This window comes from Symsagittifera roscoffensis, chromosome 7 (genome assembly GCF_963678635.1).
Source record: "Symsagittifera roscoffensis chromosome 7, txSymRosc1.1, whole genome shotgun sequence".
Taxonomy (NCBI): Eukaryota; Metazoa; Xenacoelomorpha; order Acoela; family Convolutidae; genus Symsagittifera; species Symsagittifera roscoffensis.
In genome coordinates this window covers 28,938,482-28,966,407 of record NC_087068.1, presented here as the reverse complement: position 1 = coordinate 28,966,407, position 27,926 = coordinate 28,938,482, and the positions used below count along the sequence as shown (strand labels likewise).

Genomic DNA, 27,926 nt, shown 5'->3' with positions numbered 1-27,926 from the left:
GTATATAGATATCTGAGCGCGGAGATTTAGTTGAAATATTTTTCTTAATAAAACTTGCCTGTATTATAGAATGAAAATGGGAGCAACAGATAACTTTTACAGCATTATTTTGCCTACATACAATGAGCGCGAAAATCTACCGCTAATTATATGGCTTATCATTGAGGCTTTTACAAAATTGTAAGTTGAACTATTTTTTTTTGTATGGACGAAAATTGAAATTTGACCTTAAGACTGAAACCTAGTTTCACAGTTGAAGATAAAGTTTTGATGGCCTGGAGCTGAAAGGTTTCTATTAAGTGATAAGTTCGATGAAATTTTTCAGATAAAGTCAATACTTCAATCATAACTCAAAAATCAAAAAATTTATAATTGATTGTTTAGAAACGAGAAGTTTGAAGTTATTATAGTCGATGATGGGAGTCCTGATGGGACACAGGATGCAGCCAAACAATTGCAAGCTATATACGGAGAAGACAAAATTCAACTGCGACCACGCGCGAAGAAACTTGGATTAGGTGAGTGTATTAAAATTGGCTTTCCGATATTAAATCCTGCTGTGTATCCGAATTATTATTTAGTGCTTCGCCATCAGTAAATAGTTTTTTGAAACGAAATTTATTGAAGCTCTTCGAAATAAATGTTTGGCACATCGTTGTGATAAGGTAGTGGGGATGTTTTTCTGCTTAGAGGGGTTTGCGTCGTCTGATCTGGGCAAAAATATCGGTCAAAGCGAATTTAGCAGCAGTTATACTTCAGTTCAAAGAAAATATTTGAGACTTGCATATAGTAAATTTAATTGTCAGTGCCAGTGCGTAAGACTGAGCTCGAATCATGTGTGTATTTTGGTGCTATTCGTTGTTTGTGCTCTGATTTTTTTCCCGAAAGAAATAGCTGTTCAGTTTTTTAACCAAGTGGGATCAATTGAGCAATCTCCCCTCCCCATTCTCGCGTGGGACGAGGAGGGAGGAAGGAAGCGAGGCGGAGAGAACTCAATAGCTACTTGCTTGAGGCATGTTTATAACCACTTGAAAATAGTTTGAATGATATGAAATAAATGGGTCAGCCTAGACCAAACTAACAATGAACAAAATTGACTAGCTTCAAACCCAGCTCTGACCATACTAAACTACAAAATACACAGCTTACTTGAACTAAAACGTAGAAGTCTTTTTGCAAACTGCTTAACAATTGAAAGTAATAATCCGAGTGATATGTCTATCTGAGACGTGGTTACCGAGTGATATCCCTGACAAAGCACTTTTTCTACCCTATTTCGACATATATCGAACCGACAGACCAACACATGACCATAGAACTAAACACAGTGGTGTGCTAATTGGTGTCAGAGATATTCCACATAAACAAACCGCTATGCATAAAAACAGAATGTGAAAGTGTTGCAGTTAAATTAAACCCCAAAAGGGAATCAATCATTCTATGCTGTCTATACAACCCTCCTGAAATAATTCCTTATCGAATTTGTCAACAACGAATCCGCGATCTAATAAATGAACTTGTAGCGATTAGCGAAAACGAAAATTGTAATAATTTAGTCATAACAGGCGACATAAACTTCGTACACGCGAATAGGGAGGCAATGGACTCGAATGACAGCTACGAGCTGAATGTCCTTAATCTTCTCTCCGAAAATGACTTTGAGGAATGTTCATCCCAAAACAATAATAAACAGTAAACAATTTGACAAATAATCCAAATGTCTTACTGAACTACACGAAACGATTTCAACAAGTCATACGAACTGATCACTTAGCATACACTATAACGATTCACACTGAAACGGAAGTAACCAATACAATACAAAATGAACGGTTTGCGTTTCATAAAGCCGATTGGAATGCAATAAATATAAGTATAAACAATTTCTTCCGTACTGTTATAGTAATGTCGACGAACGTTTAAAACAATGGTATAAATGGCTTTGCAAGATCATTGAAGAAAGTGTCCCCAGAGTAACAAGCCACAGAAAGAACCTCCCCCCTTGGGTGTCTAGTAGTACATCACAACAAACAAAAGTTATTTCCACATTAAAACGTAAAACCGAACTGAAAAACAGAAACAGTCTAAGCGGCCTCATAAAACTAAAAAAGAAAGAAGCTCTGCTATGCAAAAGCTTAACACAAGATCAAGCAGACTATGAAGAAAAGCTTTTCAAAGGAAAAAAGTTTTCTAAACTGCAAAAATATCTTCAATCAATCCACAAAGGCAGTCGTTTTCCTGACCTTATGTCTTTCGGAAACAATCAAGCTTACAATGATAAGGAAAAAAGTAAGCTTTTCAATGAATTCTTCTGCAGTGTCTTTGCCAGAGATTATCAACTAAATGCAAATCAAAATTACGAAAACAATGTCCATAATAAATTAGTTATAACAGAAAAACAAATTGTCCAAATTCTGTCGAACCTTGATACCAGTAAAGCCTGTGGGCCTGACAACATCGGAAATCTTATCCTAAAAAATTTGCCATCTCTGTCAAAATCACTCTATCTTGTTTTCAAAGCTGTAATAGCAAAAGGATTTTTCCCCACTTATTGGAAAATCAGTGAAGTAGTCCCACTTTTCAAGGACGCGAACAAATCACAAATAGAGAATTACGGGCCAATAAGTCTTCTTTGCAATGTATCAAAAATACTAAAGAAACTTATCTTTGATGAACTTTATAATCTAACCAACAAACACTTGCATGAAGCCCGACACGGTTTCTGTAAAATGCGATCGATGATAACTCAACTCCACAATTTCATGACCATCTGTACCAAAAATATGACATTTCAACTGAAACAGAACTTTATGTTCTCTACCTAGGTTTTCTTGAAGCATTTGACAGCGTTCCTCACCAAAAATTAATTGATAAAATACAACAATTTGGAAATGGCGGAAATTTCGTGAAACTCATTGCAAGTTACTTAACAAACAGGGGACAATGTGTAAAAATAAATGATAAGCGCTCCCCAACAGCATCAGTAACTAGTGGTGTGTCACAAGGGTCAATCATTGGACCCTTTTTATTTACCCCATTTGTAAATGATTTACCAACTATAATTAAAAATAGCGAATCTCTTGGGTATGCAGATGATTTCAAACTTGTAAATACTGACACCTGTACTCTACAAGATGACATAAATAGAATAGAAAAATGGTGCTCAGACAACGAAATGAAACTCAATAGTGATAAATGCTATAAACTACCAATCAAAACGAAATGCGAAATTGATAATATGACGCTACATACCAATGGCCTAAGTTGTAAAAAAGAACGAAAAGATTTAGATATTATAATGGCGACGAACTTAAATTGGAAAACAAATTGTGATAAAAGATGTTCCTAAGCCTGGAGAGCTTTCTATTTTCTAAAACGCAACGTCTCGAAACTAGCAAACAAATATATGAAACTGAACGCATACAAAGGGTATGTAGTCCGTGTAATAGCATACGCATCTCAGGCATGGTCAGCAAACATAGGTGAAATGAGGGATATCGAAAAAATCCAAAAACGGGCCACCTGGATACTTGTCATATAGCAAAATTACAACAGTAGATTAAAACAGCTAGAACTCTTGCCTCTATCTATGTAATTTGAACTACACGATGCCCGACTCTTACTATCCATCATGCTAGGAAATAATAACATCAGAAAACCCGTATCAATAAAGAACAACCCTGGAAATGACATCAATACAAGACAAACCAGTGGTAATGAAATAAATATTGAAAAAACAAGAACAAAAAAAGCAGATGAAAACTTCTGGAAGAGATCTAGCAGACTGTTAAACATCATTACAAAGAAAACAAACTACGAGATTAGCGAGCTGACGAAGCCGGTTTTAACAAAAATCGACTGGAAATTTTTTGAACAATTTAGTGAAATAATCTCATCACATGGAGAATCATCTGCAATTGGGGCGATTGCAATCCGATGCAGAAAATTTAAGTGACCAAAACTGTGGGGTGCAAACCCTTGAGCCAAGAGCTCTAAAGACTGACCTACTACTACTACTACTACTACTACTACTACTACTACTATAACTTGTTTTCAAAACAATGAACGTCCAAACAAACAAAAAAAAAACAAAAAAGTTTCTTGAAAAAATCTTTTCGACTTTCACATAACATAAACTTCGATCGGTCGATTGATAGCGTGTTATATTCACATCAACTATCTGCTTGAGGGAAGAGAGAGCTCAATCGTCATTATGGGGGTTGCTCAATTGATTATTCAGTGGCTGTAATAACAGTGCTCAATTAATTGATCTCAGAAATCAGAAATTGTTCAGCCAAAACTTATTGCGAGTCTATGTTTTAGGCAGCGCATATATCCATGGAATTCAATTTGCAACGGGAAACTTTATCATCATAATGGATGCTGATTTATCACATCATGTGAGTATTTATGTGATTGTTCTTATTTAAATAACCATGAGCTAACTTTTTTCTGTTTTAGCCTAGACACATTCCTCAGTTCATCAAGTGAGTTTTTGTGAAACTATTCTGAATGTCATGGATAGATTGTCATTGGTCTCCTCGTGTTCAGTTTTGCATTTTCGGTTATATGTCATTTCTTAGCCTTATACGTTTTCGTGCAGCGAGTTATTTTCCCAACTTCTGAAAGTGGGGAGGAACTTTGTTTTGGGGTATTGTTTTTAAATTAATTTTTGTTTTACCACACAGGTACGACATCAGAAAAACTGGTTTCAATCAGGTACGACATTAGAAAAACTGGTTTCGATTTTTGCTTTTGCAATGAGCCTTTTCTCGGCATTAAAAATTAAATGTCTTTAAAAATCTAGTTTATAAGTAATGTAAGAATTTTTTCTTTGTAGAGTTTTTAAGAGTCGAAGACTTTTTCAGGAAAGTCTTAAAATTTAGTCAGGCTCCAATTTACTTATCGCGGTTTGATTTTTCATTTCTTTTTAATTTCAGCTCATTTCCTTTGTTAAAAGGAAGGCAAACTTCACTGTCGACCAGCGAAAGTGAAAAAGTCTCAAAAAATGGTTATCGACTTCTACTTGAAAATGGAATTCAATTATCAGATTTCTTATTGAAATAAAAATTTTACTTGTTGTTCCAGTTTTTAAACAAGCAATGCATGTGTTATAGTATGAACTATGTTTTTTTCCAATCTAAGTCGTTAATATTGTTCAATAACCAGCTATTAAGTACAGCCAATGCTAAGGATACTATTATTGTTCCGACTTTCGTAACGAAAAAAGCGGAGTATTTGTGCTCGGGGTGTTTTTTTTTCTGACAAATTTTCAGACTTTTAGCTAGCCGTTTTTGACGGAATTTTAAAATACCATTCAAAAAGTATTGTTGTCCTGAGCTTAAATTTGGAAAGATGTTTCATCTGTGATCATTTTTTGTAAAGTTATGGTGGATCAAAAATTGCCATTTCGGCCAATTTGCGACAACTAACGCGAGATATGTTTCGCGCTATTAACGCGTAAGCGGAGATTTAATCCGTCATAGAAATCGTTCCAAATTGGTTGAAGCAAGTTTAATTGCCATATTTCATTTGTTACTGAGAGCAAAATTTATCGCTTTATACTTATGGCGTGTGAGGGGATGATTTTCACAAAACATCTCAAATTTAAAAAAAAATCATTTTATTGTTCCGACTTTCGATACGAAAGTAACGGAATATTTGTGCTCGGGTGGGTTTTTTTTTCTTCAGACAAATTTCGACTTTTTAACTAGCCATTTTTGACGGAGTTTTTTTATATCATTCAAAAGGTATTGTTGTCTTGAGCTTAAATTTGAAAAGATATTTCACCTGTGATCATTTTTCATAAAGTTATGAGGGTTTAAAGATTGCCATTTTGACCAATTTGGGACAATTAACGCGCGATATAATTCGCGCTATTAACGCGTAAGCGGAGATTTAATCCGTGTTATAAATCATTTCAAATTGGTTGAACGAAGCTTGTTTGCCATAATTGATTTGTTACAAGGAACGAAATATCTCTTTTTGTACTTTATATGGCGTGTGGGGGGATGATTTTCATAAAAAATTTTAGAAAATTTTAGAAAAAAAAACATTTTCATTCTATTTTATTTCATTTAATTTTTTTATGTTATGACTGCTTCTCCATAAACCTTAAACGGCAGTCGGAACATTCAGGGCTTCGCTCTGATACAAGCAGTCTTGTTTTTATTACATTTATTTTTTAAAAAAACTGATGAATAAAACTGATGAGTATTTATTTTTTCATTTATTTGTGCTCCATAGACTGCTTTATAAATTGAGGCATGTTAGTTGGTAAATTTGTTTTTGTTATCAAATTGACTGGTACTGCTAATGCGTCATAATTGGCGTGCGTCACTAAAGAAGTTTTGTAGACTGAAAGTTTTACTCATCAGTTTTTTCCAGTAGCGTTATCGGTCATATTTTTGCTTGTGTATGCGAAGTGCAACTTCGCCTCTGTGTATAAATTTGGGTTAATGTTATCAAAAAGCGCCAATAATAACTTGTTCTAGAAACTCAGAGATTTAAAAATGCATGTCAGTTTTTTTTTATGCAAGAAAAGTTGAAATGCAAACTTGTTTTAGGAACGATCGAATGGTCACCGGTGCGCTTGAGTTTAATCCCACTTTCGGTGCTATACTAGTTTTTAGTGACCCTTAGAGTTGGTCGAAATCCATTCCATGGCATAGTTCTCTCTCAGTTTGAACATTAATGGCACCGAATTGAGTCAACACCGAATAAGATAAGTTGTATTTTTTTCGCTACAGAAAGCAGAGGGAGAGTAGTTGTGACGTAGTGACGGGTACGAGATACAGAGGCAATGGAGGAGTGGCAGGCTGGGACTTGAAACGGAAATTCATCAGGTGCGAATTTGATAGTGATTTTGGTTTGAACTCGAAAGCTGCAGGCGGTTAATTTGTTTGTTATCTGCAAAGCGTTGCTTAATTGTATTTGGTATTCTTTTTTACTTGCTAACACTTTTAGTTCACAATTAACCGTTGGTTGTTCTAGCAGATAAACTGTTTCAGATCAAAAAATGTTTACCCAAATTTTAAGGTAATACTATGTTTCAAAGCTCATCTATCAAAAAACAATTATTATTATCTTAAATCAAAATCAAATTTTTAATTGGTTATTTTGTCCCAGAACGTTGGTTGATGGTTTTTAAAATTTAATGGCTTGAAATATTCTTGTGTCATTTGTTTTAGTGTGACGGCCAATTATGTGACTCAGACACTGCTCAATCCTGGAGTTTCCGACTTAACTGGCAGTTTTAGGTTGGTTTGATTTTTGTTTGCATATTGATTAGTTTAAAAGCAGTAAATTATACGCGATGTTTTGCAGATTGTACAGAAAGGAAGTGCTTGTTGACCTCATATCGCGATGTACCTCAAAAGGCTACGTGTTTCAAATGGAAATGATGTGTCTCGCTAGGAGCTCGGGTTACACCATAGACGAAGTTCCCATTGCGTTTGTTGACCGAGTGTACGGAGAATCCAAATTAGGCGCTGGTGAAATTATTCAATTTGCGAAGGGATTGATGAAACTATTCGCAACAACTTGAATCTTGATTTTACGTTTCATGAAGTAATTGTGTTATTTAAATGTATAAACATGGTAATAACAGTAAATGGCGTACAGTGATCCAAATAATTTAATTTAATTAATGAACAGTTGTTCACTCACAGAATAACCAGACAGATCACAAATTCGAAGGCTGTAAAAAGCGTCTTCGTTGTTTGATTAGAAAATAAAATTACAATTAATAGGTACTTAGCATAGCGGCGAGTCGTCTACTTTGAGATAGTCAGATCAGTTATTCGATCATTCGCTATGGCAATGAGTGTGTGAGAATGAGCTTCCACTTGACCTCTAGCCTCAGGTCTACCACAAACTGAACGATTTTGGGTGCTATAATTGTACCATGTGGAAGTGCTAGACGCAAAAAACGGCCTCGCATCGCAAAAAAGTGCAGCAAAGAGATCAGCAAAGTAATTCTGTCTGGATTGTGGGAAATAATAGTCGGATAGACTTCCAAAGATACTCTGCGACTTGTAGAAACCTCAACTATTATTATTGAATAACAATAGTGACACCAGCAAAAAATATGTACAAGAGTACGGGGTTGGCATGCCTTTGGCAAGGATCGCTTTGGCTGTAGATTTTTATAGCTTATCTAGAAAACAACAGATCTGTGCAGAAGTGAGAAACAAAAACTGGCTCAACCTTCCAGATAGATTTATCAAGTCATAATCTCAGTTGTTTTGACTAGTGTCAATAACGGCAAGCTTGAACATCCATCATTTAAATCCTTGTAATTCAAAGCAGATTGCGATCTGGTTAGTTTCATCTAAAGTCTACGTCTCTTGTTGCAGAATTGTGTTTTGGATCCGAAAACGTGAGGCATGACGACAAAAAATGTTTTAAAAATAGTGAGCTGTTTTTTACCCCATTGGTAAAGGCAGCTGCCTGAGATAATGAAAATGAAATCACCTGTGTTATGGAGTAACCTCCAGGATCGAGATTGGACTCGTTTGCTTGCGCTTAGTTCAATTTTTGTTCGGACTTACATTATTTGCAAGCAGGATACTAATCAGCGCTGAATATCATTCTTAAATGAATTGAGATGATGAGGCAGTATGTCCGATGAGTTACTTAATAAGAAGATCTTATTTATCCATAAGAACTGAAAATTAGCTGCTAATCGACAAGTTACAAAATTGCTTCAGTTCTTATATGATTAAAGTCAATGAACATAATGAACAATCAGGTCGTGATGTTTTGATTTCTCTTTAAATTCAGTTCATTTCCTTTGTTAAAAGGAAGCAAACTACAAACAGCGAAAGTGTAAAGGTCACAAAACTGACCGAATTTTCTAATTTCGAGAGTTTAATTTTGAGATTTCTCAGCGGAATACAAATTTTACCTATTCATCCAGTGTTCTCAAATTGAGTTAATTTCATCAAAGAAAAGTCAATTATGAATTTTTATTGAACAAGTCGGCTTTTTAGTTTCTGTTTGCTTGCGTTCATTGTAATTTCCAATTGTCTGTAAGCTAATTTTTTAAAAAGCGAAGTAGTTGGTGAAACGAGTCAGAAGTCGACCTTTTTTTTTAGGTCGACCAATTGATTTTCTGAGCTCTCCTAAATTACTCTAAAGGCCCCATTTTGACCAAATTTTGTGCGCCGCAGGCAAAATTTTGAAAAAACAGTCCAAAAAAGACGTTTTTAGGCAATTGGTTATCAGCCCCCGTCAAAATTAGTATATGTTCGCGCCCAAGGCGCCTTTAAGAAAAATTTAGTGTCCGTCAACAAAAATTTATATCTCAAAAGTACCATTTGGGTCGACAGGGGGACAAATTCCTGAGGAGAGGCTGTCCGACCCCCTCCCACCCTAAATCCGCTGGTGTGTTTTGGTATTCTTTCTTGCTTGTTTTTTCTTTCCAACTGCAACAGCAAAAATTGCACAACCGGGTTCTGACATCTCAGTTTATTGAAATTTCAAACAAAAGTACGAAGTCGTTACTCAAGTAGTTTTAATTCAAACCCATTTCAGGTTGTAAAAACCTTTTCAAAAAAGTTCATATATTTCAAACAAAAATACTAAGTCGTTACTCAAGTAGTTTTAGTTCAAACCCATTTCAGGTTGTAATAATCTTTTCAAAAAAGTTCATATATTTCAAACAAAAGTACTAAGTCGTTACTCAAGTAGTTTTAGTTCAAACCCATTTCAGGTTGTAATAATCTTTTCAAAAAAGTTCACATATTTCAAACAAAAGCACTAAGTCGTTACTCAAGTAGTTTTAGTTCAAACCCATTTCAGGTTGTAATAATCTTTTCAAAAAAGTTCATAACGCAATTTTTTTCGGGTTTGTGGTTTTCGTCATGGTTTCTGTCGGTTCATTTGCCGTTTTTTGAAATGCCTTTTTTTTCTATCTGGTAGGGTTTCTATTGGTTTGCTTCTTAAAGCATGGTTTTTTTTCAATTTGAACAGTTTTCACTATAACTGAAACTTCATAAATTTGTAAATTTACCATGTCTGATTGTGAGTTTTTACATTTTTTTCTATTTTTCTTTTCAAAGTTTCAGTTTTTGTTATGTCGACTTTGTCATTGTTTTTCGTAATTTCGAGGGCGAAATATATCCGTTTGGGATTGTGTTTCTGTTTGGATGGGCCCTGAAAACAAGTTTTTTCATTGTTACTGTAGTTTTTTATGACAAAAGTTTTGTTTTCGGCTCAATAGGTTTCGACCCAAAGTTTGTCGCATTTGATGCCGCTGGGTAAATGATTCCCATTTTAAAGGGCTGTTTGTGCACTTCATCTGATACAAATATCAAGATTTAGTAGCTGTAGTTTTTCAACTTTTGTCAAGTAATTTTTTTCCAATATAATTTTTCAGAACTTTTTTTGACTTCTGATTTTTTTCATTACTTATTTTCCAATTAAATAATTGCATAAAAGAGGAGCAGACTTCCTGTCCAAATTTTTTCATCGTTTTTCCTTAGATACCCAAAATTGACAAATAAAACACTCTGGCCATAGATTTTTTTCACTTTGTGCAGTGGTCGGAACAAGATTATTCAGTTGCTTTTCAAATAGCGCAGAATCGTGCACTCATGATATCATTTTTTAAAATCAAAAAAAATAAAAGCAATTCAAACATGACTTGGAATTTTTGTTATAGCTTTCAACTTAATTAATTTTGTCAAATTGAATCATACAAATGACGAAAGTTAAATTGAATTGTTACAAATTGGTCTCTGGAATAATGGGATAATCAGTATCCTTATTTTTCACCAAATGCTGGGAAATTCAATAAGATGCAGTTTATCAAATATTATCAACCTATGAAATGAAAAGGAATTTATAAACTATTTTAATGAACAATTGCCTCGAACTAATATTCTGAAGCAACAAATAAGTCCAGAAAAATTAGTTATAAAACATTTGATTTAAAATTTCACTTCATTAATCACAGACTCCGACGATCAGCTGTTCAAGGCTTATGCTCGCAAGCCACCAACATAAAACAGACTTTTCATCAGGCGTTAGAGAGGCGGCTTTGATAGTTTGCCATTAAAATTATAGGTGGTAAAATGGACAGTGTTTTTTGAAAGACTTTGACGTAACTATAATTAGAAACCAATTTCATTGATTTGTTAGGGACCGCATTATTCAACTTCTGTTCCCGAATTTCCGTCTGCCGCATAAGGATCGATGCAGTTTTATGCTCGGATAGTTGGATATTTGTTTTGGCTTTAAAAAGGATTTGTTTTCACGGTCCAATTGTTACTGTATCTAAAGTTGAAACTGCCGATCTATGCTGGCGTATATTTGTGATCAACATATGGTACACTATATGTATCTTTGTGGCATGTTTTTTTTGTTTTATATTGAATAAAAAATCTTATCGAAAAGTATTTCCTTATTTAATATTGCATCAAAATCCCTATTTAATGGTTTTCCATGTTGTGTGAAAATTGATATTGTTATCGGATTTTTATTAGTGTGTCAAAACTTGTAAATAAAATGGTACAAACAACAGTGAAAATAATTGTATTGAATGTAATTTGTACTTTCAATGATTTCGTTAATATAGTTTACTTACTAAAAATAGTTCCAAGGACCCCCAATTTTTAATTATTACAAACATGAACATTGTTTGATCATATACAATGCCCTGAACCTCCTTTTAGAAATCATTTGCCTTATTTATTCAAATTGAGTAATTAATTAACCTCAAAATTTTGGAACAGCTGGTTTGTTTTTAATAGCTCCGCGTAAGCTATAATTTTCAGCCAGCCTTGATTGCTGGAGATTTACTTTCCCAAACACGAGGCCACTATGACCTCGGATGAAGATACCAAAATCCTCGGAGATACTTTGGGTGATTCTCCCCACAGATACAGTGCAATTGAGTCTAATGATGACATCAGTTCAACAATTGGGGAGAGAAGCGAGAAAACTTTTGGAGCAGAAGACGAAAATGGACTTGACCTGGAGTCGAAATCCATTCCAGTGGTTGAGAAGTACAGCAAAACTGTGGCGTTGTGCTTCGTTATGTTTGGAATGGTAGTCATTCTAGTTATTGAAAGAATAGTCGGTTACTGTGCCAGAAAAATTCATCCGAACAGCGCCTTTGTCATCTTTGTTTTTTCCGACTTTTTGAAGCAACTTTGGGCGAAAAAAAAGATGAACTATAACATGCCTAAGTAATACTAAGATCTTAACAGCCTGTATTGAAACTTGTATTGAAAATGTTTTGAACTTTTCTTTGCATCAAGTCCCAAGTGAAAGGGCTAGTCCCAAGTCTTAATGTGATACTTTTCTCGTTACAATCCGGCAATTACTTCTTTTACCTAGCTTAGAGTGGAAAAATACATTCAATAAATATCATGACTCAATGTTATTTGAGGCGTGGTAAATTGATAGATATTGAAACAAAACTTCCCAACATGCAAGTTTCCAACTTATTTTGATCGCACTTTTATGTTTTGTTAATTTTTTTCTTTTCGGACAATAGTTGTTTTTTTGCTGCAGCAGCTTAGCGCCCCCACATGCGTTTTTAAATTAAGAAAGTCAACTCAGTTATCACTGAATTGCTTATAGAACATAGGGTAGATTGGCATAGGGGGAATGGCATAGGTTAAAGTAGAATCGGTAGATTTTCATGGAACCGTTTAATATGATGATCATTTTCCTACCTCACTTGTTATCAATCAACTCACTGTTTAGGGTACGATGCATGCCATCATTGGTCCCACCCTGCTGGACCTAGCCTACGGACTGTCTGTGAGTCTGTCCCAGGTGTCTCTTCTCTTCGTCGGACAGGCATCCGGATTCATCGTAGGGGTCATTGGGGGAGGTATGCTGAATGTATTTGTTATTCATTTGATGTAACCTGGACCTTGAAAAATCTAGGGTGTCCTGAAAAACTAGACATTAAAAAGATTTGAAAATTCGCACTATTGGAAAAGTATGATTATAGCTGCGCACAGGCAAATCGGCCAAAGACAATTCAGCCAATTTGAAACTCAGACAATTCAGCCAAAAGTATACAGACAATTCAGCCAAAAGTATACAGACAATTCAGCCAATTTTACAAAACGCTAGATTCGAATGAAAAACCGGAATTGGAGTTATTTCTCGGTTAAAGGTCGCCGGCGGGCGCGCTATGCGCGCGTCGCCGCTTTGGGGCGATAACCGGCTCTAAGTTTCGTATAGAGTCCTACCCTCTTGGCAAGCTCGAAACACGTTGACACGACTGCGGCGTTCACTATTATTGGCTGAATTGTCTTCATACTTTTGGCTGAATTGTCTGAATTTCAAATCGGCTGAATTGTCTTTGGCCGAATTGACTGGATGCGGGTTTTAGCAACCTCTGATTCATAAAATCAGATTAAATGGAAAACAAATCCCAGATGAAAACGGTTTCCTATCAATTTTGTGCTTCAGTGTTCCTGGGTGGGCTCGAACTGTCAACCTTATGATAACAAACCCAGTTTATTTGTAGGTCTTCTGTGTGATTTGGTGGACCACTGGCTGCTGATGTGTTGTATGGCCAGTGGGGCCGCCCTGCTGACTGTGTGTGTCCCTCTATGGCCCTCTCTCTTCCTTTTAGTGTCCACTTCTGTACTCAGAGGAGCTTGCATGAGGTCACTGGAGCTGGGTAAGTGTCAATCAGGGATCTCTTCAACCAACAACCCTCCCCCTGTTGTTCTTAGTATCAAATTTCCATCATATAAAGAAATATTGCAACGGTTAACGGTTTATCGTATATGAAAATTTAATCGACTGTCAGTTTTCGGCTCCTTTTGCAAATTTGTTGGCTTTTGTTTTTCAAAACTGAAACTTAAAACTTACAGGTTAGACTGCGGTGCTGTATCAAAAAATCAGCCATTAAGACTTGAAAATTTTAAGCATTTTTGTATAAGGCGACGATGCCAGCCACATTATCGCCTAGTTACCATATATGGGTTTTAAAGTGAACAGTAAAAAAAATGCAGAACAAATGTTGAGGTATTTGTCTTGATTCATAGCAGAAAGTCAATGTGCAGTGATTTTTTTATTGTAAACTTGCTAAAAATTTTTACTCGAGCATGAATTTTGTTTTAATTGCGTGCACGCGTGTGTGTTTAGTTGTGAACATAGTTCTGTTGGATCTGTGGGACAAGGACAGCAGTTCCCCCATGCAACAACTGCACTTCACAGTTGCTGTGGGCTGTGGCCTGGCACCCCTACTTACCAAGCCATTCTCCGGAACTCAAGGTATGTGGCTTCATCGTGCACTAGTGCTAAATAAACATTCTATAGCTATGTTTACAAGGGGTATTTTATCAGTTTATGAGACCCTAAATCCATTCTTTTGATATTCTGTGAATATTGGATCATACTGCTGGAATCTGACTGGTTGGCTGAAATGAAGTAGTTAAACGGAAGGAAAAACTGAAAATTAAATTTTGTGAGATAGATTTTTAAATAAAACTCAACTCTTTTGAAATTAATGAAATGCTGAGATTGTGGGTATTCATCAGTACTAAAATGAAAGCTTAGTGCCATTTGTAGCAAAATAAAAAATCAGTCGCGTGTGTTCCAAAGATTGTTCAAATGGTCAAAGACAGAATGCTTTGACGAGTTGAGTGGTCTATATTTGTGCTAAGCCCGCTATTTCAACGCAAACAAAGACCGGTTTAAGCTATTTGGTTGGCAGATTTTAATGGATTTCGAACAATTATGGATTTCAAATCAGCAATCGGCAAAGCGGTAAAATGCTCTATACTTGTGATAAATCTGAAATAATGTAAAATACAACAAAAAGTTATGAAAAAATATTGGATCAATTACTTAAAATTGAGCTTATGCACTAAATGGCTCTAAAATAACATCTAAATTTGAAATTTTTCAATATTGATTGCCATACTTTGAATGGCGTTAAATGATTTCAGAGTAGAAATAGAAACAAAAGTTTCAACTTTTGGCTCATGAAAGTAGAAGTTGAATTGCACGCAAGCATCAAGAAGTGCGAACCAAAACACTTGTTGATATTTTCCAAATGCTTGTTTTACACAAAGATTGTCAAATTTTTATCTTTTTGAAATTTTAATTGATATGTCTGACCATATTGAATATGTAAAATGTTGATTTTGGGCCGTTTAGTGCAAAAGACCCTTTAAAATCCAATTTTTGATCAATGGAGCGCAACCAGACTGGAAAGTCTGCTTAATTGGACTGTTCTGCTGTGTGGTTTGAAAAAAAAAGAAAATTTTTTCAACCAAACGAGGGGTGCAGAGACTCATAAATTGGCGTTGGTTTTAATTTTTGGCTGATTTTGATATAAGCTCAGGTTGCTTACACTAGTCAATTTTAGCAAGCGTAGTGTACTAGTACGACTATTATTTTTTTCCAACCTAAGTCGCAAATATTGGTGCCACTTTTGGGACACCTTTACGGCTTTTTGGTAGCATGTGCTTTGATACTCGATTATTAATAAATTAACACAATTGATGCATTTTTAATTAATCAAATGAACCAAAAAAAGCTATTTGTTTCAAACAACAGTACAATAATAAAAACTCGGTTTCAGAACTTTTACAACTGAATATATCAATTGTTTTTTAAATGCATGATTTGTACATAATTTGGCTTTCTGCCTTTAGTTTGTCATAATACAAAATATTACATGCAAAGATGTGTCTATTGGTAATTGGTGCCACTTTTGCTGCATCGCGGTGGAAATTTATTCGCATAGGTAGCTGCTTTATTTTTTGGCTAGTCGTCGTAAATTGTCAAGGGCATGTAGCGCAGATGCGAGGACAGGGTCTCTAATTATCCTGGTCTCAGGTTAGAATCCGCCACAGCAAAAGTTTTAATTTTCAAGGTTTAAATATTTCTTTTGTTATTTCAATTTGTAGAGCTACTTCGTAGTGTTTCGAAGCGCAGCCTCGCCTCTGTGTAAATATATTTTTCGCAAAACTATGAGTATTCGGAACTTTCGGGCTGCTTTTACAGCAGCCTTCTTTTCTTGAATTCAACGAGTTTTAGAAAAGTAAATCCGTCATAACGTTTTTTTTTTGTAGATGAGATTTACTTGCTCTTGTACTTATTTACGATTTTTTTTGCTCAAGATCATAGTATTCATTATTTGACATTTTTAAAACTACGATTTTTGATATAAGAAAAACTTTCAGTCAAAATTTTTAAACAAAATTTCAGATCAAAGTTTGGAGAAAAAATCTAGCACAAATAACCTGCATAGTGGATCTAGTTTTCTCGAGGATAGACTGGCAGGGGGGCATTTTCAAAAACTTTTTGAAAACTTTGTGGAACTTTTTTTAGGTCGATCAAATTGAGTTTCCGAACGCTCCCAGAACACTAGCAGACCGTATTATGAAAATTTTGAAAATTTTTTGGGCTATAAAACTGAGTTTTTTGGCGAGCACTCCTCGATATTTGTACATAAGGTCAGCCAAAAATGGTTTTCTGAAAAAGTACCAAAGGGGAAACCCTTTTTGTCGGCAGGTGGTTCAATCCCTGAGGGGAGGGTGGGTGTCCAGCCTCCCCCTAAATCCGCCCCTGATAACCTGTCATTTTGGTGAAAAATTGGAACTTTTTGTAATACGGGTCTTTATGTAATACGGGTCGGTCTTCATTTTCGGTCTTTTCGTAAGCGGGTCTTTTGGCAATCGATGAAAATTTAAAATGAGTTAGTACGTTACAAAATTAGATCGAATTCACAAAGAAAAGCCGGGACGATATCTAGAGCCTCATATCAATTTAAAAATCATGTGAATTTAACAACATATGTATCGAAATTGTAAAATTTACGCAAAGATAAAAGAAGTATGTAATTTGCTTCATTTTGGTCTACGCCATACGATTAATCAGCTTATATCCAAAACTGCTGATGTGAATCAAGGCCCTTTTGAATTGAATCATTAGAAACATAGCACGCTTGGATCAAACACAGTCGAGGTATTATGAAAATATATGGGATTGGTTTTTTTGAGACGCTTTGGTGTTTTTTTTCCACATTTTGCATTTTTTTCTCGCTATCTTTTTTTCTAAATGTATCAACAAAAAGATGTCCTACGCACCTCTGTGCTTGCATACTCCTCTAGTCTCTTTTTATCTCTCTTCTCTGTCTATAGCTTTCAAAAAAGTCAGTGGGGGGGAATATTTGACCCATGTTTTTTTTTCATTTTCTCAAAAACTTCACCTCCATTTTTTTTCAATTTTTTGTTTCAAGGACTAAAACGCATTTGAAAAGCTACCCTGCATAAGTGGCTATGCTCAAACTTTTTCTCACATAAAGTCATGGCCCTTGGACAAAAGTCCAAAAAAACTCCACAAATCCAACATTTGACAAATCCGAGAACCTTAGCTGTGTCTAAAAAAATTGGACGTAGCCGCTATTGCAGACGAGGTTCACACAATCTTTAATTTCGATTGATCCCAAGTACTCAGATTTGGGAGGGCAGTTTTCGAGAAGAGTCAAAAAGTTTCAAAAAACGGTCAAAAATTTAAAACTTGGAATAGTTAAAGTTTTAAATTGTTGACCGTTTTTTGAAACTTTTTGACTTCTCGAAAACTGCCCTCCCAAATCTGAGTTCTTGGGATCAATCGAAATTAAAGATTGTGTGAACCTCGTCTGCAATAGCGGCTACGTCCAATTTTTCTAGACACAGCTAAGGTTCTCGGAATTGTCAAATGTTGGATTTGTGGAGTTTTTTTTGGACTTTTCTCGATAACTATTCTGCCAAACTATCCTGTTGAAAGCCAACCATTATAAAATGCCCCGCCTAATTTTTTAAATAAAATTGTTCCAACTTTCAAACAAAACGAAGTTTCGAAACTTTGACTGTTTTTTGGAAACTTGAATTTACTCGAAAACTACCGTGCCAATTCTCAGGCTTTGCCTCCGTTTAATTTTGAAGGCTCTTCTGGCCAAATTTGGGCTGTTTGCCAGACATGAATAAGTCGTAAAAACTCTCAAAAACCTAATGCAATTTCCAAAAATTGGTCGTGCTGAGGGAGTACCTGATCAAAGATAAAATTTAAGGGTTATTTTAAGGCAGATTTTTTAGCGCTTCGTTTTCTACATTTTGGGCAGTTTTCTTACTGCATGAAGCAGCGTTCTTTATTTGTTCTAGTTAGCTCCGATGACTCAAGCCTTTCAGTCGCCCTCCGCCAAATAGCTTCAACCTTCTCAGATGCCAATTACAGCTCCTCGACAACCTCATATCTTAGTGAACCCACAACAACCTTGGATCAGGTATCGTCGGCACCATTAAAGCCCAAAATGTACAGCGTCTTGGGAAACGAGACGTCACATATTGATCTAGAACATTCTCGGGTAGAATGGGTCTACTTAATTGTTGGGGTTCTAAACCTGACCGTTGGTGTTTACCTGTTTATTATTTACTGCTGCTTCCCTTATCGAAAATCAAAATCACAACACGAGTCAACTGTTTTCAAACAAACCACAGAAGAGGAAAAGTTGCGCGAGTTTAACTTCCGAATTCGGTTTATACCAGTAGGAATCGTTCTTCTGGCACTTTACTTTGGCGTTCTTCTGGCTTATGATGGTTATCTGGTTACATTTGCTGTGGTGTCGGATCTGAAAATGAGCATAAGTGAGGCGACAACTCTTTCGGCAACATTTTGGCTCACCTTTGCTCTCGGGAGGTTCTTGGCAATCTTCTATTCTATGTACCTTTCCGATTACACCATAATGCATATCGATGTAATATGTCTCGTGTTTTCATCGATTCCTCTATCAACGTCTCTTGCTGCAAATACGACTGCCTTTTACATTTGCTCAATGATATTCGCGCTTAGCTTCGCGTCGCTCGGACCAGCGGCGTTGTCGTACACGAGTCGTTACCTCACCATAAATGGAAAGATAGGTGCAATTTACATGGTTGGTGGTTCGAGTGGCGAGATAGTCTTGCCGTTTGTAATTGCGTATATGATGGATAATTTTGACCCCATGTGGTTGATGTATATAGTAACTGCTTGTACTCTAACCCTGTATCCGCTGGCTACTTACAAGTTCTATCTGGCTGGTATTCACGGAGAACGAAGAGATTGATCAAGGCCATTTAGATTGCAACCAAATTAGAGTGAATTGAGGACAATATGGGTGTAATTGTGAATGAACTTCGATTTAATTTTTTTGAAAACGGGGCGAAAATTATGTAAACTTGGTTGTTTGAATTGGAATTTATAGATTAGTTTCAATATATTTTGATTAATTATTAAACATTATTTTTTAAACAGCCTACTATTTGCTAAAATAATATTTAAGGCAAAAAGCAGCAAGCAATATAAGACCCGCAAACTTTTTTCTCCAGACGTTGTCGAAGTAAATGAAATGGCCTGAGATGGTCAAAAACCTTCGAGTAGAATATGGCTTATTATTCAGGAAACTACTTCTACTTAAACGCTATATCAGTAGATCAGTTAAGTCTCTACTTCAAAAAACCCCAAAAATTTGAAGGTCTTTGGTAAATTTTATCTGATTATCGATAATTTCTTCCTGGTAGAGAGTGTCAGGAAGGTACTATGGCGTAGGGTCCGTTTTTTCAGCCAATTTTGTCTTCTTCAATGGAAGCTCTTAGAGTTAAGATAAGTATATATCATATTAAAGTCCGAAACATGATCGGAAAAACTTCAAAAAATGTCTCAGTGTCGGGAAAAATTTGTCTGAACATCTTTCATTTTTCAGACTTAATTAGACAAGTTTTAAAAGAGGAGGCTGACTTTTCAAATTTGATTCTGCCAATTTTTTCAACCACAGTTGCCGCTCTTTGTTGCATTTTTCACCGGCAAACTGCTTCATTGAAATAAATTTAAACAGGAATTGTCTGTATTGAATTTCAACGTCACCGAAAGATAGTTGTTTCGACCATTGAAAATGTGAAGGAACTTTGTATAAAGGTGTGTTTTACTTTTTTTGGTTTTCCTCGCAAAATCAGGTACCACAAATAATTATCGGACTGGGTTGAATGATATTTCATGTTAAAACCTTTTCAGTCGTGATTCGAACGACATTAAAAAATTTTCAAAAAAATTTACAGTATCGAGAAAAAGGGGTTAGAAATTGTTTCGTCTATTTTTGAGCACGTAAAGGGATAGAGTAACGTTCGATATGTTTACTTAAGCAACGCTTGTGTTATACTATGAACTATATTTTTTTCCAAAGAAAATCTCAAAATTTGGAATGTGTTCATTGTCAAAGTGTTCATTTTGATCAAAAACCAGCTATTAAGAAAAGCCAATGCTAAGGATTTTAAAACAGACTATTATTGTACCGACTTTCGTAAAAAAAGTAACGGAATAGTTTTGCTGGTTTTTTTCTTCAGACAAATTTTGACTTTTTAACTAGCCATTCTTGAGGGTTTTTTTATATCATTCAAAAAGAATTGTTGTCCAGAGCTTAAATTTGGAAAGATATTTTACCTGTGATCATTTTTCGTAGTGTCATGAGGGTTTGAAAATTTTGGCCAATTCGGCACAATTAACGCGCGATATAATTCGAGCTATTAACGCGTAAGCAGAGACTTAATCCGACAGGAGATCGTTCCAAATTGGTTGAAGGAAGCTTGTTTGCTATAATTGATTGGTTTCTAGGAGCGAAATTTGTCAATTTGTACTTAATATGGCGTGTGTGGGGCGATGATTTTTACAAAAATTCTCAAATTAAAAAAAATCCATTTTTTTTACATTTGATTTTTTCAAGTTTTCACTGGTCCATAGACTGCTCTATTAATTAAGGCATGTTAGTTAGTAAATTTCTTTTTTTTTCGAATTGACTGGTACTGCGTCACTAAAGATATTTTGTAGACTCCAAATTTCACTCATTCAGTTTTTCCCAGTAGCATTATCGGTCATTTTTTATACTTTGCAACTTCGCCTCTGTGTTAAAAATTACCTATTTAGGATAATAATTGATAATTTTACCAAAAGAAAATAAAAAACATTTATTAATAATTTTATCTCAAATAATCGGAGGTAGAATACTTTTTTAAAGTTAAAATTAGGAAGTCAATATCTTCAATGGAGTATAAAAATTTTAAATTGAAAGCTATTATTTCGATGGGCGAAAGTTGACTGAATAAAAAAACCCACACCGAGCTTCAATATTTTGTTTTGTTCGAAAGTCGGAACAATAAGTTAACGAAGCATGATCACAAGAGCCGGTGGAGAAACGCTCGTTGACCTGATAGAACTGCTACTGCACAGCATATGAGAACAGAACAAATCCCGGACAAATGGAGGGTGTCAATCCTCCTGCCATTCCACAAGAAGGGCGACTCACAAGTATGCTCCAACTATCGCGGGATATCGCTTCTCTGCATAGGACTCAAGGTCCTGGAAACAATCCTGCTGGCACGACTTACCGAAGCATACGAGCTCCACACCAGAGACATTCAGGTGGGATTTAAGAAAAAGAGTGGTTGTCGCGAAAAGAAAAAGAGAGGCCATCGAGTGGTTGTTTAGGAAAAAGCGAGGCTGTCGCTCCGATAGATCCTGGAGCAACGAAATGAGTACAACAGATCAACAGTCATGGTACTTATCGATTTCAAAGCTGCCTTCGACAGCGCTAAGAGAGACGCAATCCGGCAGCTTCTCGAGAATCAAGGCCTACTATCCAAACAACTAAAAATTATTTTAAAAAACATCTACACGGACTCCATCAGCTGCGTGAGAAAGAAAGTCAAGTTTTTTGATTTCATCCCCGTCGTAGGGCAAGGAGGCGTTCTTTTCCCATTTTTGCTTTAATCTTCTTATCGACTGGGTGCTGAATTGTGCAACAGACGGACGGTTAAAACAATAGAATGTCGCTAGAAACAGTCATTTTCGATCTGGATTATGCAGATTACATCGTTCTACCAGAGGACATCTCTGATCATGTCCAATCCCTAGTAAACAGATTAGTCGCGACCATAAAAGAAGTCAGCCTCATTGTCCTTGCCAGCAAGACCAAGTGCAGGTTTGCCCGAACTGACCTAGTTGTACTGTTACTCGAAAGCACACCTCTCGAGAATGTCACTGAGATCGTCTACCTCGAAAGTCGGATATCGTCCGACGGCAGCACAGCAACAGAAGTACAAAACAGGATCGCACGCGCCACTGCCAATAGCTCTAGATTAGCAAAAATTTGGAAGAACAATTGAACGACGAGAAGCACGAAGAACAGAGTATACAATCCATGCGTAAAAAGCGCTCTGTTATATGCTGCGAAAACATGGAGTGTCAAAAATCTGCGATTAAAATGGTCTGGTCATGTACTTCGAATGGGGGAAGAACGAGTAACTCGAGAAGCATTAATGTTTGAAAAAGCTCAGTCATGGAAACGCCCACTGGTTGGCCTCAGAACAACATAAAGAATGAACGTCGCGGAAGACTTTGAACAGATCCTCAGGCCTCCGAGATTGAGGCGCGATATTTGGAAGAAGTATGCTATGAAATCGACCAGGACAGGCTGAGATGGAGAGCGGTGGTCCGAGACGCTGCAATCAGTGGCTAGCTGATGGGCAGCCATGCTTTCTGCTAACGAACGAACAAGAGCATGAAAAATATCTTTTTAAATTTGAGCTCAGGACAAAACTAGTTTTCGGACGGTATGAAAAGTTCCGTCAATAATTGTTAGCTAAGAAGTCGAAGTCTGTCGGGAGAAAAAAAACACTTGGGGCACAAATATTTTGTCACTTTCTTTGAACTATTGTGAATCAACTTCCTCTTTTCTGAAAAGTTGGAATAAAATGCATAAATCTAAAAAGCATGCTCGATCCTTAATTTAAATCACAATAATCATAGGAAAATAAGGCAAGGAGAATAAGGAAACTCTGAGTAAAATGGGTGTATGTTATAAATGCGGTTAATTTTTCTGAAAGGACAAATTCTCAACTAAGCACTGACGGATGTCGGAACTTTCTCTTTCACCGCTTTCGTCAGAGCATGCCAGATCATCTTTCCGCTCATCAGGTAGAAAAAGAAATTAACCGAATCGTTTGTCAGAACTGTGAACGCAATCAGTCTGAAATAGAACCCTTGCTCTTCCGGACTTCTCTTGCCTTCGCTCGTTGAAAGTCGAAATGCGATGGAAGTTACTAGAATCAACATTATGAATGACCCGGTTAGAATTGTGAGCATGATTACGTATCTACGTTGAGCTTGCGTTTTTCGTCTTTCACGTTTCAGCTTTTCTTCATCTGCGGTTGAAGGTTGAGCCGGTTTAGCCCTCGGTTCAGCCATGTTTTTGGTTTTTTTGAACAACGATACAATAAAAACCGAGCTCTCAAAAATCAGAAAAGCGATCGGATATACTAAAAAAGTACAACTGTTTGAAAAAATTGCCATATATCATAAAAAACCGGTAAAGCTTTTGGTACTACATTACATTGTCCATCTTGATCGACTTCTGCATAACAAAATATATGCAGGGAAGGTAAGTTGCAAAAGGTATGATTGATGTTAGAATTAATTGCAACCCTGTTGGTTAGTTTTTTGGAGGTGTTTTTGTGTCAGATTGGTAATCGCAGAGCCGAAGGGCAGGACGAACCTCAGCACCACAATGTAGCAGGAGACGTTGGCGACCGCTGCGTTTTCGTAGAACAGAACTTTGCACAGTATGAGCAGAAAAGGTTTACAGAGTAGAATAAGTATAGCTGGTTGCTTTGCGAGTAACAAAGGAAAGTTTCGACCTCAATCATAAAAAAACTGTTTTTCTCGAACTGTGGCGTTTTTTGTGCTGTTTTCGCGCGCTTAGAGGATCTGAACGAGAGCCTAGAAGGTAAGCATATTCAATAGAAATAGTAATTTTTGCAATATTGACAACAGATTTTCAAAAAACGAATAGAAAATATTCAAAAAATATTTAAGTTTCCTTTTTCTATTTTTTGCAGACATTTTTTTGAATTAAAAAAAATATTTCGAATACTGTGCTAACAGAAATTACTTTGAGGCCTAATTAAAAACCTAAAGCCCAATTATAAGCCTGCTTGCTCGATTATTTGAATTTTGTTTGAATAATGACTGAAAGCGGTTAATGGGATATTTCACCTAACTCATTTTTTCACTAGAAGAGGGATTTTTTACCATCCCCAAACTACTTATACTGTATGAAACTTATGCTTACACTGCGCAATTATGTTAAATTTGGCATTTATGGTAAACAGCTAAGCTTTAACGCAATTAGTTTTCATGTACAACCTTGTAAAATCAATGATTGATTCAAAATCTGTATCCGCTGTTGGTGGGAGAATGATATAAGAGACCAAAAGAGAACAAAAAAGTTATATTAGTTATTAAAATTGGCTCTTTTTCAGTCTCTCCCCTCATTTTTTGAGAGAAAAACAATATCGAGAAAAGAAAAACAATTTGAATATTCTATTTTTATGATTTAGATGGAATGGCGAGATAAAAAGTTTAAGCTAAAATAAAAACATTGCTAACATTTTCGAAAGCCAAAACACCAAAATAATCTAGTCCAAAGCGGAAAACACCGATCATCAGTGCCGAAACGGAATCCCACACTGCCAAATGTAGCAACAAATAGGCACTGTTGGACCTGGGCAAATGATTGGCAGTCTTGAACACCAAGTAGTTGAAGAATAGCCCCAATGTGGCTAGTATAGCACATGCAAGATCAGTGTATTCGTTCAGTTGAGCCCAAAACGCCGCTTCATCCAACTCAAATTCGTTCTCTTTCGTGATGTTCAGAAAAAGTACGTTTTGTGAATTTTCCATCTTCGTAAATATTTTTTCTCAAACTATTTCAGTTGCCTTAAAAAATTGCTAAATTTATTTAAACTGAAATTTTGCTTGGTTGAATTAAATTTTCATCGGGGGCAATTCAAAAGCGGAAAATGATTCGCAAAGAGTTTTCTGACCGCCACTTGAAAGAAATTCATTAAAGCTAAGTGATAGTTCAAATTTCTCATTACCCATCAAGATATAATTGATGACCTCATTTTGCTTTGAAAAAAAAAAGACTTAAAATTAAAACGTTCCATCACTTTTTATCAGATTATTAATGAAAAATTCATTAAAATTTGCAAAATCTGTTGCAGTTTGTGCACTTTTATAATATTAGGTCAAAATTCCTATCAAATAAACGGGGAAATTTATTTTTGGGAAGTTCATTTCTCCAGTAGCTGAAATGAACTCTTGAAAACTGTTGAAAACTTCGAAAACTTTGAAATAAACTATTTGAAAATTAGAATTTTTTTTATTCGTCACGAAAGAAACAAAAAATTGTAAAACGTTTGTTGTTTGCTCAGCACGCGCAATGGTTGCGCAATTTAGTAAGTCAGCTAATTACAACAAAAATAAAAAATTGTGCAAATGGCAGAGAATCTTCTAATCTTCCAATCAAAGTCTGATAAAAAGGAATGAAAAAATTTGAGAAATTTAAAAAACACTAAAATTGTTTTATTCATTTTTTCTAAGCAAAACTAGTTGAGTCTAATATCTGTTAATTTGCTGATTGAGGTTATTTTCAATTTAAAAACCTGAAAAAAGCGGTAGTTTTTTATGCAAGCTGATTTTTTTAATCAATCTATCAATTGGGAAATTGGGAAGCACATTTCTCAATCATTCCAAAGTAAAACGGAAAAATGCAGGCCCATTTTTGCGAAATTCAGATAATATTCTTAAAGTTTTTTAATTGTTAGAATAATGGTAAAGACACTTATAGAAGTTGTGCAATTGTTTTCTTTCTTTTTTTTACAAAAAATTTTGTAAACGCCGAACTTGATTTTTTTGCGGTTTGACTTTAGTATTCTTTGTAAGTTCAATGCAAACTTGTGCTCACCAATAGAACATTTGCGCTCAGCAATTGAAAGAGCGTACATGGCATAAAATGAACAACTTAAGTAGTGCGGAAAATCAGAGAGCGAGTATTGCTCTGAATCAAAGAGTCGAAGAGTTTGCTTCGTTTTGCTTCTTTTAAGTTTCTTAGTTGCCGTAACTTTTTCTCGAGTACACTAGTAAATCATGCAAAACAATAAGATTTAAAAAATTTTTTTTTGCTTTTCGAAGTATTCAACACGGTTTGGAACCGTATTCAACTCAGTTGGAGCCGTATTGGAGATTTGAAACGTTTGCATTAGGTAACGTTTTTTTATACTGCTTAATGTTTTTTTAATTCCACATAATTTTTTGATTTTTCAGCAATAAAGTTTTGTGGTTTTTGGAGAAATTTTTTCGAAGAAATACCGGAAAAAGAAATTTGAGAATTAGACATCATCAATTGAGTCCCGCTACAAGTGCAAAGTTGATACTGGTTTAAAGCAAAACTTATTGAATCCGATAAAAAACGGACCATGATACAAAATGCATCAATCCAGAGGTCTTTTGTTCTGCAGTTGCAACATGATATCGAAAACCTGGGTCTCTGGTCGGCTGCTAATGAGCTAAGTTTCGGCAAACCTAATTGCATTTTGAATAATTTTAATGCTCAGACCAGTGGCAATGTCTTCATCGAGCAACGTTTGGAGAAGTTCGAAAATTTTGTAATAGATCTTGGCATAGAATTTGTTGCCAATTTGATAGGACGAACACACGGGAGTTATACTCAATGAAGTCATAAAACGTTTCACTTTCCTCAAACACAGTATCCCAGTCACTACTACCTGTGGATCAAGTGTTTTCGATCACAATCATAAGTCATATCAGCTTTTTTATACGGTTATGCTGTTTGGTTTTGAGCTTCGAGTTCATAAGGAGATGCATATTGCTTCATAGCATTTGCCTTTGCTGGTGCTTGGGTAATCGAGTAATCGAGGTTTCAAAAGGATACTGAGTAATTTTGAAATACTGCCAGAAGTATAACTCTTGACTGAACAGGGCTTGAGATTTTTTAAACCCTTTGTCAGAAATAGATTTGCATCGTTTCTATTTATACTTCGCTGTTGAAGAGAAACCATCAACCCTATTTTTCACAGATTTATACAGGTGTGGTAACTTTATAAACTTTTTCATCAAGCAGTTGGAGATTAACCTTATAGAGCCTGTATGCAAATCAACAGGAAGATTTATTGTCAGTCTAACAGCTAACAAATACGACCCTTATAGGACGTTGCACATGGACATTAAAAAATGATTGGCTAATGTGTTTTTCTTAACATGCGATATTCATTATTTTTTTCAGCAAACTTTTTTGCCTTTTCTGTAAATTAAATCTTTAAAAACTTTTTATAAATAATCCCTGTTGGGTCAATAGAATTATAAAAAATTATTTTTCATTGATTATGGACAATTGAGAAAAAGTGACAATAGTAACCAAAAACTACCAGTTACTCTGCATTGCGCACAGAAGTTTTCGATCTCAATTTTTTTTTACAACCTTCATAAAAAAATTTTTTTTTTCATTTTAAATATTTTTTTTGTGTGTAATCCTACTAATTAGGTTGACAAATGAATTGCAATTTGCTGAGAAAGTTCTGTTTGGTAAAACTTCAAGTAGAATGATTTTCATTTTGAAGTTCAACTGAACTATACTTTAAGGCAAAATAAAATTGAATTTTTAGCAAACAGTAGGCATGATTATATGCTCTCGGAGCTAATTTTTATGGCAAAAAGATTTACAGTCACTGTATTAAAAGTCATTGTATACAAAAGCTTTAAAACCCTCCCACTTCTTCTCATTTAACTAACAGGAGAAACTAATCGCTGATAAATTATTTTGGACTTTTTTGTTTGAATTGACAAATTTTCTGGTGACTTCGATTGAATTCCTAGTAGTTAAAGAAAATTTGGTAGCTTACCGAGACATTGTGAATGTGTTGTTTTAAATACCTCAGATACGCCCCATAAAAACTTGAAAACTGACGTAAACGGACAATGACGATTTGATTCGAGCAACAATTTGGTGTTCCATGGAACCCTGTCATGTCACGGCAAAAGTTTTAATTCCTGCAAATTTTATTGTAACTAAG

General features: G+C 35.5%; 3 protein-coding genes across 4 annotated transcripts in view; 2 read left to right on the top strand and 1 right to left on the bottom strand.

Annotated features, from left to right (window-relative positions):
* The window catches only part of LOC134852131 (laminin subunit gamma-1-like), a 273,304-nt gene that overhangs the window by 186,554 nt on the left and 58,824 nt on the right, over positions 1-27,926 (bottom strand). The gene's annotated exons all lie outside the window — the stretch shown is intronic.
* LOC134851098 (dolichol-phosphate mannosyltransferase subunit 1-like) lies at positions 15-7,645 on the top strand. Its single transcript, XM_063867027.1, has 7 exons — positions 15-180; positions 385-518; positions 4,324-4,400; positions 4,462-4,487; positions 6,750-6,845; positions 7,191-7,259; positions 7,327-7,645. Exons 1-7 carry the CDS (start codon positions 71-73, stop codon positions 7,544-7,546), a joined length of 732 nt encoding a protein of 243 aa, XP_063723097.1. The 5' UTR covers positions 15-70; the 3' UTR covers positions 7,547-7,645.
* LOC134851174 (sodium-dependent glucose transporter 1A-like) lies at positions 11,270-19,196 on the top strand. Its single transcript, XM_063867143.1, has 5 exons — positions 11,270-12,054; positions 12,718-12,847; positions 13,496-13,651; positions 14,122-14,250; positions 18,132-19,196. The coding sequence occupies exons 1-5, from the start codon at positions 11,827-11,829 to the stop codon at positions 19,070-19,072; spliced, it is 1,584 nt and encodes a 527-aa protein (XP_063723213.1). The 5' UTR covers positions 11,270-11,826; the 3' UTR covers positions 19,073-19,196.